The 15,003-nt window shown below is 33.7% G+C and overlaps 1 protein-coding gene across 6 annotated transcripts in view; it reads right to left on the bottom strand.

Annotated features, from left to right (window-relative positions):
* BDP1 (BDP1 general transcription factor IIIB subunit) overlaps positions 1-15,003 on the bottom strand; it is a 67,719-nt gene that overhangs the window by 4,879 nt on the left and 47,837 nt on the right. For 4 of the 6 annotated variants that reach the window (XM_074359393.1, XM_074359398.1, XM_074359399.1 and 1 more), the window contains 11 exons: positions 13,999-14,035; positions 13,194-13,286; positions 11,907-12,132; positions 11,280-11,437; positions 9,237-9,387; positions 8,848-9,028; positions 6,561-6,624; positions 6,008-6,194; positions 5,065-5,266; positions 1,692-1,731; positions 788-1,052 (listed from right to left, as the gene is read on the bottom strand). In XM_074359393.1, the coding sequence (XP_074215494.1) occupies positions 788-1,052; positions 1,692-1,731; positions 5,065-5,266; positions 6,008-6,194; positions 6,561-6,624; positions 8,848-9,028; positions 9,237-9,387; positions 11,280-11,437; positions 11,907-12,132; positions 13,194-13,286; positions 13,999-14,035 (1,604 nt within the window). Of the gene's footprint in view, positions 1-787; positions 1,053-1,691; positions 1,732-4,735; positions 4,914-5,064; positions 5,267-6,007; positions 6,195-6,560; positions 6,625-8,847; positions 9,029-9,236; positions 9,388-11,279; positions 11,438-11,906; positions 12,133-13,193; positions 13,287-13,998; positions 14,036-15,003 lie in introns of those variants that run through there. The other 2 variants (XR_012504744.1, XR_012504743.1) reach the window with 2 other exon arrangements.

The raw sequence follows: 15,003 nt of genomic DNA, 5'->3' as shown, positions 1-15,003 counted from the left end.
TCAATTCTATTTCAGCACATCTCTAAAGTCAGAAAAGATACTGCTGAGCTTTACTCTGTGGTTTATATGGCCTTTTCAAGCTACACATGACCTTCCCCACTTTCCTTTTGTTGAGGCTAGTACATATCCTCCCCTCTCCAACTCACCATCTCCATGTTAAGGATTTGCATGCTGCTGATAAGCCAATAATTATCCATAACCCAGAAGACTCAATTGTAGATTATAAGGAAAATAATGTGGGAGAAGCTGGCTTTGGGCTTAAATTTCACACTTAATTCTTACAGGGAGAAAGCCAGGGTTTACCTCCCTGCTATGCCACGAGAGAGAAAAATGCACACATTATTTGGGACTTCAATAAAACAATGTCCAGAGCTACTTCTGATGTCAGATCTGTTTCAGACCACCTACATCTGAATTGGCAGCTACTGTATGGTAGAATAAATAATTATCAAAATAATAACCATGAACAATCTGGAAAAGAAAGTATGCAATACCAAATTCTAAACATTTTCTATCTAAAAGTCAAAGATTCAGCACTTAAAGTTAAGTGTCACATAGAACATATATTTATCTGGAACAGTCCTATGAAAGTGTACGACATTACTGTATTTCCTTTGATGACACTCCATTCCTTCACATTACTGACCAAGGGACACTACTATAAAACACCATCCTTACTACTGGACTTACTCTTTATACATATATTACACCTGTTCTGTGTAGGTTATACTTATCCACTGAGAGAAATATCGGGAGAGAACATTCAATAAAGATTTTCTTATGATACCTGGATAGTGGGGTTTTGGAAGATGATGTAATGTTATTCATTTGCTCAGACTTAGAAGCAGCACAAGTTCTTTCTTTTTTATCAGACACAATTCTCTCATCCTGAGGTAACTGAGATGTATTCTTTTCTTGTGTATCTGTTATTTTATCAAAAGCTCTAGATCCAGTACTCTGAAAAGTTGGTTCAAGTTGCTCTTTCTGAGGTTCTGGAGTTACGTGTGTACTTCCAGAGGTAGGGAAGTTATCTTGTCCCTTGCAAGCCTCCCCTTCAAAAAAAGAAAACAAATGGTAAGCACACATATTGAAATTAATATATCCAATTAAATTGTAATATTTAAAGAATAAAACCCATAATATTCTATCATAAACCTTACCCTAATAAGGGTAAGCTAAATTATAAATTAGTGGAGTTACCTAGACTATTAGAAATATTACAATGGGTAAAAGCTATAGTAACAGCTTCTGCATTCAGACACAAAATAGTTGTACCAATATATTTTTTTGTACTAATATATTCTGACTTAGAAAATCTTTCTCCATAAATATTTCTTGAAATAGCAAAATGAAAGAGTGATCACCTTCAAATCTTGAGCTAAAGCTAAGGCCGTATTAAAACTCCTTTATACCCAGCTTTCTAATCCCTAAAATGTAGTTGTTGAGTTTTCACAGGAAATTCTATAGCCATGCGGTTTTCTATTAATTACAGGATAACAGTAGCTTTTTCTGGCTACTGAAGTGCCAAATCCAAGATCTCATCAGGGAAGCAAAATTTCCAACAATAAAAGCATAATTCTTAGAGAAAAGTGAACAAGACTCTGCTTCAACCCCAAATTCAAAGAAAATGCATCAAAAATAATTGGGAGTATTTAGCAAAATGCAGTCACATTAAAATTTATTTCACTCACCTGCTTCTTCCAGAACATTTATTAATTCCTTTGAACACATCTGTTAAAAGAAATTTTACAAAAGAAAAAAAATTAGAACTCTATTTGTCAAATAAAATTGATTTTATGTCCTTCTTTCTTTTTTAAGTAAAGAAAACCTGAATCTTCCAGAAAGCACTAGGGTCAGACATGTTTTATGGGAATTCTACTAAACATTTAGGAAAATACATTGTAACTATTATTTAAGCTATTCCAGAGCACAGCAGAAGAGGGAAAGCTTCAAAACGCCTTTTATAAATCAAAATAATATTGATATCAACTAACCAGTTCCACAACAACACAAAAATGCCAAATGAAGTATTTCAAGCATAATTCAGCAGCGCATCAAAAGACTAAAACATCACAATCAAATAGAGTTTCTTTCAGGAATGCAAAGATGATTCAATATTATAAAACCTATTAATATAAATCAATAGCTATAAGGAGAAAAATAATATTATCATCTCTCAATTTACAAGAAAAGTGTCCCAAAACATACATTCTTGGAAAAAACTTAAGATTTAATAGACAGGCGTTTTCTTTTTGTTTTAATTGGGGGGGGGGGTGCGCGAGGAGGATTAGGTTACTTATTTTATTTATTCAGGCAGTATTGGAGATTAAACCCAGGACGTCACGCATGTTAAGCATGCACTCTACCACTTGAACTATACCTTCCCCCAAGATTTACGTTTTCTTAACACCATAAAATATAACTACTGTAATCCAAAACCCAGCATCCCACTTCATAAACACTGAAAGTATTCCCATTAAAGTCAGGAATAAGAAAAATATTCCACTATCAGGACTATTTTGACTTTTTTTGAGTTAGATTAGCCAAAATAACTAGAAATGAGAAAGAAATTAAAGGTATAAACAGTAGAAGAGAAGAATTAAAATTGTATCTGCAGATGATATGACTGTTTATGTGGAAAACTCAAGAGAACCAACTGAAAAATTACTATATACAGGGAGGGGAATTCAATAAAACTCTCTACATTACAAAGAACTCAGTGATAACAACAAAGATAAAATTCTTAGGGGTAACCTAACAAGAAATGTACCAGATTTATATGAGGAAGAGATTAAAATGCCACTGAGAGACACAAAATACTGAAACAAACAGAAAGACATACTGTGTTTCTGCATAGGAAGACTCAACATCATAATTTTTACATTAATTTTCTCTACATTAATCTGTCAAGTTAATATGTTCCTAATACAAGTAACAATAGGGTTTCTATTTTTTTTAAAAGCTCTGAATAAGCTAATTCTAAAATTTATATATACTTTAGAAGATATAAGCAACTAGGAAAAACTTGAAAAAGAAAGAAAATTGTTTTCTTAAGCGAGGGAGTGGGAGAGACTATTCCTTTAAGCAATTAAAGCATTTAAAAGCTAAAATAATTAAAACAGTATGATACTAGCCCTAGAACAAATAGGTGAATTGATGCATAAGAAAGTTCAGGGACACACCCAAATATATGTGGGAATTTAATATCTAACAAAAGTGGAATTTTAAATCAGTGGAGAAAAGATGAGTTATTCAATAAATGGTGCTGGGATAGATGAATAGGCATCTGTGGAAAATTAAGTTGGTCATACTGCTCTTGAAACGAAAATAAATTCTAAACAAATAGATAATATTCACTATAACAATTTATATTAAATTCAAGGAAGCCTTTCAATGTGTTAACATAATCTCTATAAGCCATACATAAACAGACTGATTAATCTGATTACAGAAAAATAATGTTTGTGTGTCTATCTGAATAAAGTATGTGCACATCCTAGAACTTAAAATTACAACATTGGCTTTTCATAAGCAATTTTTTATTATAAATTGCTGAAAACAAAGTTTAGAAAATAAAAATCACACATAAGCCCGAGACATTATACATATTTCTCTTATATTTTTAGTCACACTAATGTACATCTATCATTTTTTAAATGGCATATTATAAACTGGTGACCTAGCTTTGAATGTAGTAATTTACTGTGATCTTTTTCCCATGTTATTAAATCCTTTCAAAACAAAACAAAACAATCTGCATCAAATGCTGATAAAATGTTGAAACTGGATGCCTGGTACATACAGATACACTCTAATAGCCCGTCTACCTTTTTAAATGTTTGAAAATTTTCGTATTAAAAAAGTTAACCCAGGAGGAAGGGTAGCTCAGTGGTAGAGTGCGTGCTTAGCATGCACAAGGTCCTGGGTTCTATCCCCAGTGCCTCCATTACATAAATGAATAAACCTAGTTACCTCTGCCCCTCCCCCTGCAAAAAAAAAAAAGTTACCCCAAAAAATCTGCATGGGAAAACCACAAAAAGTAGAGTCTAAAGACAACTGAGAAAAAACAGTTGCAATTCATATCAGACATACGAAACAGAGAGTTCCCCCAAATCTGTGAGAAAAAGATCCACAACTCAATTGAAAAATGGGTAAAGAACACAGAGTCCCTTTGCAGGAAAGGAAATACAAATGGTTCTTAACCATATGAAAAGATATTCAACCTTACTCGTAATAAGAGAAATTAATAACTACTCTGGGATACCATTTTTTACCTATCAGATATAGAATACACCACCTCTGTTGTCTGCTATCATCTAAGGACTACTGGTCTTCAGCTGTCACTTTGAGAATACAGATTCTAAATTAACTTCCTCATAGCGTAGTACATTATGATGAGCACCAGAAACAAAAACCTACAACAGTAGCTTGTGGTAGTCTGTCAGGCTTCCCTGAGGTACTAATGATTGAGCTAAAAAAGTCTATGTTTTGCAAGGTAATGTTTCATAAAGGAGAGACAGCAAAAGAAACACTGGGACATGAAGGAATACAGTGCATTCAAGAAACTGAAAGATGGGCCGTATGGCTAGAGAGTGAGGCAGAGATCAGCATAAGATGAGATGAGTCAGAGAAAATAGCCTGATAAATACAGGGCCTTACAAGTTCTGGTTTTATTCATAAGAGCAAGAGGAAGCTTTAAGCATTATGATAATGGTAGCGATGATATTACTATTACCATCGTACACAACAGGGAACTTGTTCAGAAAGGTGAAGTATCTTGCCTAAGATCCCACAGCTGTTAAATGGTACAGCCAAGATCCAGATCCTTGTGGTGTTTTCAGCCTTATTTTCAGCCAATGACACTGAGCTGGGAATGCGTTTCCTGGTTAATATTCACCAATTTTCACCTGGAACTGGTTGCAAGTGAGAATTCAAAACCGGTTTTATCTGGATTACTCATGGTGAGAAGTATTAGAACTATCTTTATAGAAAGAGTCTAAAGGAAAAAAACAGAAATAGATTGGTTGTAATATGGCCATCTCACCCTCTTAACAATTCTCTTACCTCGGAGGTGTATTTCTGACAATCGTCTCTTGAACTGAGCAAACTTTTTTTGGCAGGAGGAACATGGTCACTTTCACCAAGTCTACTATGCAATCTCTTCCTAGATACAAGGTCCAAATTAACAGGATTTTTAGAATCATCTCTTCCAGAATTAGATAAACAAATGGCATTCTGACCAACTGAAGTTACCGGAAAACTCACACTGCAAAGAAAACACAAACACATTGAACCAGTTACTTAATGAGGTTAAGGGCTGAACTATTCCAATCAAAACTGCTAAAAAACTTCAAAGTGACTTCAAACTAATATATACATAGCCACGGCCTCAAAAATGTTAGTTTTGAGCTCCATTCATATTTAAAGGCTTGCAACTTACATTCTGTAATACTGAATTAAATCTGAAGTATAAAAAGTGTTTTCCTTGTCAGTAAAGTTAAATTTTAGTCTAAAATGTCTTTTCCTAATATAAAAGGCTTCAATTTCTGATGTTACTCGATAGACAAACATCTTAACCAACGACTATTATAATACAACTTAAGAATTCTATGGCAAAGAATTAAAATGAGTATCAAAAATATTAAAAAATGTATCCTCTTTGTACTCTTTCCAACTTTCTGCAAATGTATATTTATTTCACAATTTAACATATATACGTTTACAAAGTAATTCCACCTTTAATAGATGCCACTTAATGATCCAGATTGCTAAATTTTTGTTAGCTTTCAAAATACTTAAAATACCAAAAAGAGTTCCATATGAAAGTATTATACATTTAAGTAGCATCTATATCAGATATAAAATGAATGATTTCTTCTCTAACTTATCACATAATTACTAAAAAAACTCCAAGATAATTACAAATGTTGGTGAAGTTTGTTCTATCAATACTATTCAATTCATAAAGCATCTTTATCCCTAGCAAAAAGTTAAGCTCATTCATTACCTCATGTCCCCTTTTTCTTCTGTATTCACTGATTTGACCAATATGGGTGCTGGCAGTAAAGGGTTTGGCATTAACTGCGTAGTGGTATCAGCAAATTCTTCCACTGCATTGGTTGGGATTTCCACCAGAGTTAAAATGAATGCTTGTTCATCCTCACCATCTTGATGTACGTTAGCAACTAGATTCACTATCAAAGTTTAAAAGTTAGTAATGAAAAGCTGAACTATGAAACAACAGAAAATCATTAATTTATTTCATTTCTAAAAAGTCTCATGACAACTTATCCACAAGAATAAAAAACTAAATTATATCCCCCCTCAAGAAATAAATAAAAAGTAATAAAGGATAAAGATGATTCACTATGGAGAAGACTTACAATTCCGAACAACAAAACTGATACACAAAATACTTCAAATTTTGGGGTTTTTTGTTTTTTGGGTTTTTTTAAAGGCTATCATGGACCAACAAGAACTGCTTTGTTTTTCCGCAGTTAAATGGGGATTAAAAACCATACTACTAGGTTCTATGATACTACTGAAGCAGATTATCCTACCTGTTAGGTCTTGAGGATTATTTACATTCTTTTGTTGGACTTCCGGAATACTAGTTGGTGTGCACTGCCATAACAAATTAAAATAAAAGAGTGAGGTTGACCAAATCTGTTTTACGAAGTTTTCCTGACAATATATGATGAACAGTTACTGTTTCAAAACTCAAAATCTTACCTAACTATATACAATTTTTCAAGTATTTTAAAACCTTTAGTTGTACCAATGAACTTTTGATTCATAAAATTCATAATAAACATATATATATATATACACACACACACATATATATATATATATATACACACACATATCAGAAAAAAATTTAGACTAAATTGTGGAAAATGTGCAGGCTATGAAATACTTCTGAAGTAACAGGAGAGGGAGATGCAAAGCCCTCAACCTTCTCTATCTTCATGACAGCAGCCACTGCACTACTAGCAGGATCATGTGTATGAAAGCAAACTGGTCTCCTTGCCTCCAGCATGGCTCCCTCCAGTCTGTTTTCCACAAAATAGCAAACACTGTTTTCTCTAAAATGCAATTCTGATTGTAATTCTCTACTGCTTAAAATCATAAAACTTTGATTTTGCAACCAACAATGTCAGTAATTGATTCACGCAAGAATCATCAATGCATGCTAAATTACTAAGTAGAAAAGATACTGTTATAATGGAGAAAAATCTGGTAGGCACCATTCTAGCCAAGTGATCAGCCAGGATCACCAATAATGGGATAAAGTGATATTATGTGTCCCTGATATGATGCAAAAGGAAGAACAAAACATCACTTATGTAGTATTCTTGCCCAAAAACGTTCAACCTGCATCTAACAATGAAGAAGCAACAAAAAAAGAAAACCTGGACTGTAAGACTATCTTGGACTCTTCTAAAATGTCAAGTACACAAAAGAGGAAAAAAGGCAGGAGGACTACTCTAGATTAAAAGAGTAAGAATAAATGACAACTAAATGCAATATAAGAGGCTTGACTGGAACTGTATGTTACGTAATGTGATTACATCAATGGTAGGTAGTATGCAAATATCTAGTACATAATAGTATTGCTATTTCTTTGTAAGAGAATGTCCTTATTCTTATCAAAGACAAGCTGGAGTATTTGTGGGTGAAGGCTCGCATCTGCATCTTAATTTTAAAAAACTGAACCTTCAATGGTTCAATTTTTTAAAATTATCTATCAGGATTAAGAGCAACACAGAGAAAGAGAATAATGCTTCAGCTAGGTACCCATGCAAATGAAGCAAAATGTTAACATTTGAGAGTTCTATGTAAGATTCTTACAACTCTTCTCTAAATCTGAAATTACTTCAAAATAAAATGTAAACATGAGAAAGCTGGGGGTCAGGGGAAAATCCCGTAAGTCTGGATGTAACCCAAATTCCTTAGCAAGTCATAAATTCCTTTTAAGATCTGTCCTCAGGCTACCTATCTAACTTCATCTCTAACCACTTTCTTCATTTACATTCCATTCATAACTACTTATATAGTCCCTGAGCATGTCATGCTGTTTCACACTTGTTCTTTGTACATCTTCCTCTCCCTTTAACCGGTTAATTCATATTTGTTCTTCCAGATCAAGGATTCTCTCTCTGCTGGGTACACAACAGAATAATCTGGGGTACTTTTTAAAAAAAAAAAAAAAAAGATGCTAATGCCTGGGCCTTAGTCCCCCCAGAGATTGATTTCATTGGATTGGGTTGACGTCCCCTCCTATCGAGTCTTACACAACTCTCTTTCATAGAACCTTCCAGACTGAGATTAACCATTCATTTACTCGTCTGTTTCTCACAACTTTGTATACCCAGTATCTCACACAGTGCTGGACATGTAACATCTCAATACATGCTCTGAAAACGAACTTCTCAGATCTAGGAGCTAAGAAGCAAGAGTTCTCTGTGTACAAAACACTTCCTTTTTCAAAGCTTTCACAACAAAGCTAGGTACTGGTTATTTTATCTCTACGTTTCAGAGACCAAAAACACAATAAAAATTCTATCACAATACATTCTTACAAAGGCAACACTATAAGGAAAGAAAATAGATCAGTGGTTGTCAGGAGCTAGGGGTGGAGAGGAGTGACTGAAAAAGGGCACTGGAAAACTTTGGGAGTTATGGAATTGCTCATGTATTGGTTATATGACTATATACGTTTATCAAAACTTGAAGAACTGTACACTAAAAGGGGTGAAGTTTATTGTGTGTAAATTACAACTTAACTTTTTTAATGAGGAATAAACAGCGAGCCACCCCCTATTATATTTTATATTCTTTTACCTCTGGCACATGAAGCATAAGCACACTGTCTCCATTATAGTCCTTTCTCAGGGGCTCTTCAATAGAACTCTCACCAGGACCTGTACCCGAACCAAGCATGTGGGGCCCTGTCTCAGAAGAAACAACTGGAGCAACAGACGATATCTGAACCTCTTCAGATTCCTCTTCTTGACCTTTATTTCTGAAAGACAGGTTAGTATGTATCTGAAATTAAGCTGACAACCACAGAATAATGTTTAGAGCTGGGTATGTCAAAGTTTACCTAATTTAATGGTTTTTAAATTTTTAAGATATATTTAATGCAATAGAACAAATTCTTACAGTTACAGCTTATGGCTACAGTTGAAAGAGAACATAAACCAAATCCCAGGATCTCTTTTCTCTTTTACCTTTCAGTTAGGCTTGCTTCTTGTGAAATACTGGTTTCTTCAATACTATGTACACATGCCAATTTGCTCTGCTCCTTACTCTCCGCTGTTGTAACTGATTCAAGGTTTTTATCTTCTAATTCAGCTCCTTTAGAAGCATTTTTCTCAGTTTCTTAAATAAAAAACACATTTAAAATATAGCCCAAAACAGTACAATTATAATCACCATATTAGAAACATAATTCTTTCTTTAAAGATCACTAGGTAGTGGCTCTTCCAAACTCTTAATCTAAAAACCAAGCTTATTCACATGGCAGAAAGGTGGTCTGGGGCAATTACACTTTTTAACATAAATGAGGTGATTAATGATTCTGCACTACACATATTTCACTCCTGATAGCCACAGCAATTTTATCTATACTTTATCATAATAGCAGTATAATCAAAAATCTATACACAAGAGAGATTCAGAGGCGGGTATATATGAGGTCTGGTTGGTTCTGCTTTACGAGAAGTGTTGGGGAGAGAACTCTTCTGCAAAGAATAATGTCACAAAGGGGAAGAAAATGACTTCTGTGTAACAGAGGTAAAATCTGAGCCTGCACATTAAGAAAGCTTCTGGGTACTGTTCAAGCCAAAGTAATGAATTAACGAACTGAACCACCAGCATTACTGGCTGAAAGGAAATCCCGAAACAGGGAAAAGATGATGCTAACTATCCAGATCTTCTATATATGGGGCTGAAGAGAACCTAGGCAGCCTACTACTTGCACTGCTTTTCCTGTTCTCACTAGTACCCTAAAGGCTGCACCCTTGGCAGGGAGGGGAGGTGGAAAAGGAAGTGGGACGGGGTTTCAACATGTCCATCACAATACAGTGAGGCCACTGAAAAATAAATTAAGAGCACTATGCAATCATACAGAAAATTTTTTTCAATATATTAATCTTTAAAAACAGAAAGCACTAATATATATACAGAACTCATAATAAGAAAAAGACAGATACCCAATTCTAAAATGAGCATAGATCTGAAGATACATTTCTCTAAAGAAGATAAACAAACACATGAAAAGAGACTCAACATTAGTCAACAGGAAAATGCAAATCAAAACCACCATGAGATAGCACTTCATACCCACTAAGAGACCTATAATCAAAGAGACAAATAATAACAAGTGTCTGGGAAGATGTAGAGAAACTGAAACCCTTACAGATTGTTGGTGAAAATATAAAATGCTGCAGACACTTTTTCAAAAGTCTGGCAGTTCCTCAAAAGGTTAAACATAGAATTACCACTGACCCAGCAATTTCACTTGTAGGTATAAACCCAGAGAAATGAAAACATACGTCCACACAATAACTTGCACATCAAGTGTTCTTAGCAGCATTATTTATAATACTCTAAAGGTAAATATACTAACCATTAAACTGTACACTTTAAACGGGTGAATTCTATGGTGAATTATCTCAACAGAACTGTTATTTTAAAAAGCACTGAACAATATTTATGGTATAGTATGCATATATTTTTGTTCTTTTGAAAGGAATATATATGCATACACGTGTGTGTGTGTGTGTGTGTGTGTGTATCTGTCTATGTATATACACACACCTTGTTTAGATGCTTACATGTATGAAACATTTCTGGAAGTCTACAACAAAAACTGTTAACAGTAGTTTGCCATCAGAAATGGGATTGGGGGACTGGGAATCAAAGAAGGAGGGAATTTCTAAAATTTCTGCCTTTTGGGTACTGTCTTATTTTTTGCCACATGCATGTACACTTAAAGGAGATATTTGCTTGAGTATTCATGTATAAACAGACACAGAAAAAAATATATACAAACAGAAAATTTCATCAAGTAAATAAAACAAAATGGTAATAATTACTGAAACTAGATGGTGGATTTATGGGTATTTATTTTACAGCTCATTCTACTTTTTGTATGTTTTAACTTTTTAATAGTTAAAATAACTTCAACGACTGAATATTCCATTTGAAATGCTTATGAAATTTCTTGTGTCAAGTAGCTGCGTAACTTTCAAGGGAACAATAAAATTTACCTCTTTGAATTTCCACTTCTTCTCCTTTGGCTATAAACAAACTAGGAAACTCCTGATGAGTACCAAAACTGCTGGTCTCAAAAATCTTCTTCATATTTAGCTTAGGCTTGGCAAATGTACTCATTCTCAAATTATCAGTCACTTCAGAAGTTGTAGTCCTAGAAAGAGATGGGAAGAGAGAGAAATTGATCAACTGTGTAAGAACTCTCTCACACTGAGACATTCTACCTTGAATTGACACAGTTACATGCCACCTTCTCGGGTGCCACGTGTCATTTCTCAATGCTAAAATTATGCGGTAGTAACTTACCCAAAACTCTTGAGAAGGGAAAAGAATTTGGACTATGTCTGTCAAACAGGAACTATATTTACATAAAACTATTTCATTAAAGCTCCAAACATGCATTGTGGTAATTTTAATATATGCAAGCCATTAAACTAAAATCAAAATCACCAATCCTTACTTTAAAGAATAAAAAATTAGCACTGCTCACTTTATATTTATACAAGTATTACTCAAAGCTGTTAGCCAAACTGATGGCTGGTTTATGTATATTTATTAATTGAACACTATAATTCTTTTGTAAAATTCAAAACATAATAATAGTTTGATAAAGCAAAATAAACCTGGATGACACAGCATTCTCCTTTACTTCCTCCATTAAACCAACTTCTTCTTTAGTACTTTGTTCCTCCAATACAATCCTGTTTTCTTCTAATGATGGAGATGCACTATGGACAGGTGAAGAAGGTTCCTGACATTCCTGAACAGTTTTGTAGTTTATATTATCTGGGCTAAAAGGAATATGACTTTGATCCTCTGAATGAATATCAGGAAGTACACATACTCCTACTGCAAAAAAAAAAGCAGAAAATTAAAACTGACCCAATACAAATAAATGTCCAAGTAAAATAAACCCTTCAAAGTTCAGTAATTATTAAATACTATATTATTTTTAAAGTTTGCTCTTCTGGTCTCCAAGTTTAAATTTATGATCTCATATTTCATGTCACAGATTTGACCTAAGTTTAATAATTCTTACAGACTGAAATTTTTATAAGTAAAAATAAATATTTTTGTTGCTTTCAGTAACTATATAACTTCAGCTGAATTTCAAGATAGGATTACCTTCATTTACAATTTCTTAAAACCTGTATTTTTATGTTCTAGACATTTGTGACAGGCTCCAATGCAATACTCTGCCATTGAAAAAGGAGCCCTCAGGGAACACAAATCAGAGACTTTTCTGATAAATATATAGTTACGGGTCTAAAATTCTGACACCTAAAATAAATGGCAGGCTACTCATTAGCAATTAAAATAATTAACAGGATCATAATTGACATAATTATTCATTTAATGTACTTAAAGTAGAAGATATTTAAAGAGAAGAAGATAGTAAAGTCTTCTCTATGTCAATCTAAAATACTAAAAATCTGGGTTGACAGATTTTTTGGCTCAATCCAAACTAACAGAATAGTCTAAAGCATCTCAGTGACTGCAACTGTCCCTTCACACTACATGTGACTGTCAAGTAACTGTGAAGACTATCCAAAGCAGCAGCTCCTTTACTAAAGAAACACGTAGAAAGTGATCAGTGATCAATGAGCTCAGTTAACCAATGATGTTTATGATGATAAAGGTAAAGGATTCACTAGATTAATTATTCCACGAATACAAATTCTTAATAAACCAAGTGCACTATCTGGAAATGGTGGCCATGACATTTAGAGGGCCAAGTAAGTAGGATAGATCAATGCACACATATTACCTTTTCTGGAAAAACAACAAAGTGATGACAATTTCAAATATAAAAGGCAGGTATTCACTTATTACTCAAATATGGATATAATTACTTAAAAGTTGGATTTCAAAGGTTTCTCTTTTTTGTAGGACTTATATTTTATTCTTACCATGACTCTGTTCTGTATTTATCTCTGACTGCAACACCAGATCTCCCATTGTCAGTAAAGTTATGGCAGCTTCGGTGCTTCCATCATTGGTACCTTGTGAGAAAGTACCAATATTAAAATAGAAGAATGAACCTGGAAATTTAACTTTGTCTGCTTAGAAAATAATTTTGAAACTAACACAACATTATAAATCAACTATACCTCAGTTTAAAAAAAATTAAAATGGGGGTGTATAGCTCAGTGGTTAGAGTGCAATGCTTAGCAAGCACAGGTCCTGGATTCAATCCCTGTACCTCCATTAAAAAAACAATAATAATAAAAAATAAATAAACCTAATTACCTCAAAATTTTTTAATTAATTAATTTTAAAAATTAAAATTAAAAAAATAATTTTAATTCAGATGTTTATCCTCTAGTAACAAATTTCAAAACACTCAGTGCCATTAATCCCTTCCTAGGGTATTACTTTGTTCAACTTATATACTACAAATAAAGAAAGCATCAAGTGTTGACATTTACTCATTAAAATGCCTCCCAACCCTTAAATAATTTAGTTTCTTCAAAGGAAATATCACACCTCTGCATACCAGAGGAAAATGAATACTCCTTTATCAAACATTTAATCACTCTCTACAGTAGCCTTGCAAGAACCCAAATTTCTCCTCAAGATAACATTCAGCTGCTGGATCTTTCCATTCAACTCTCCAGCAAACCAACTCATTTACTACCACCACTACTAAATTAAATCACTGTGCTAGTCGTTAACCAAGTATTTTTAGCAGTCTCCTTATTAACAGTTAGTTACCTGTTTCATCTTGGATATGTTCACCTGTGGTCATATCCTAAAAGAGGAAAAGAAAAGTAATATCTTCATGTATTTTCCCAAATAGATGTTCTGAATCTCAAGAAGCCCTGCATTTTACAGGTCTTTCAATGCTTTTGATTACAATGGAGTAGAAACTTTTTCTTCCCTAACTTATATTTATTCATAAAATTTATATAATTATTCATAAAATTTCATAAACAAGAACAGATACAATTTAAAAGCTAAATTCTTTCATCTCTCGCTCTTTATTTTACCTTTTCCTTGTATTTTAGGCAAATTTTAACTCTGATCATATTGCAGTGTGCATCTGCCTTTCTTTTTCATGATCCTTCAACCTTAGTCATATCTGCTACTAATTTTGACACAATGGAAACTAAGATCTGAAGAATATCACAAAATTTTTATGCTACTAGGTGGCTTAAAACTTAAACGAATTTTAATTAAGAAGTTACAAGATCTATATCCAGTATGACAGCATGCGGAGCTCTGATGACCCCCTCCCCAGTGAAACTGGCAAAGTTTATTTAAAAAAAACCATTTAAAGCCTCTGGAGATGGTCCAAAAGGCATAAGTTGAATATCTATTCAATCAAACTGAAGAAAATTTGGTGACAAAGGCAAAAAGTCTATGATATTTGAGCTAAAACTGCTTCCTCCCCGCTTTCAGCTCAGGGAGGTAGAGACTCCACCTCAGACTGCTGCAGCCAAGAAAACAGGGCCCCTTCTCTCCCTGCAGGGCCTAGCTGGAGGGCTTTCTTCCTAGGAGGAGCATGACTTCAGCTCCTGATAACACAAGAATCTAGTGTCAGATTCATAATAGATAACAGCCCACTATCTATTATAAATATGGACAAAAATCCTCAATAAATAATAGCACACTGAATCTAACAACATATAAAAACTATGTGCCATTACCAAGTAGAATTTATCCCAGGGATGCAATTTTTGGTTTAACATTCAAAATCCAATCAATGAAATAAATACA

The sequence above is a fragment of the Camelus bactrianus genome, chromosome 3, assembly GCF_048773025.1.
Source record: "Camelus bactrianus isolate YW-2024 breed Bactrian camel chromosome 3, ASM4877302v1, whole genome shotgun sequence".
NCBI lineage: Eukaryota > Metazoa > Chordata > Mammalia > Artiodactyla > Camelidae > Camelus > Camelus bactrianus.
The sequence above is the reverse complement of the archived record's forward strand: the minus strand, read 5'-3'. Positions and strand labels throughout refer to the sequence as shown.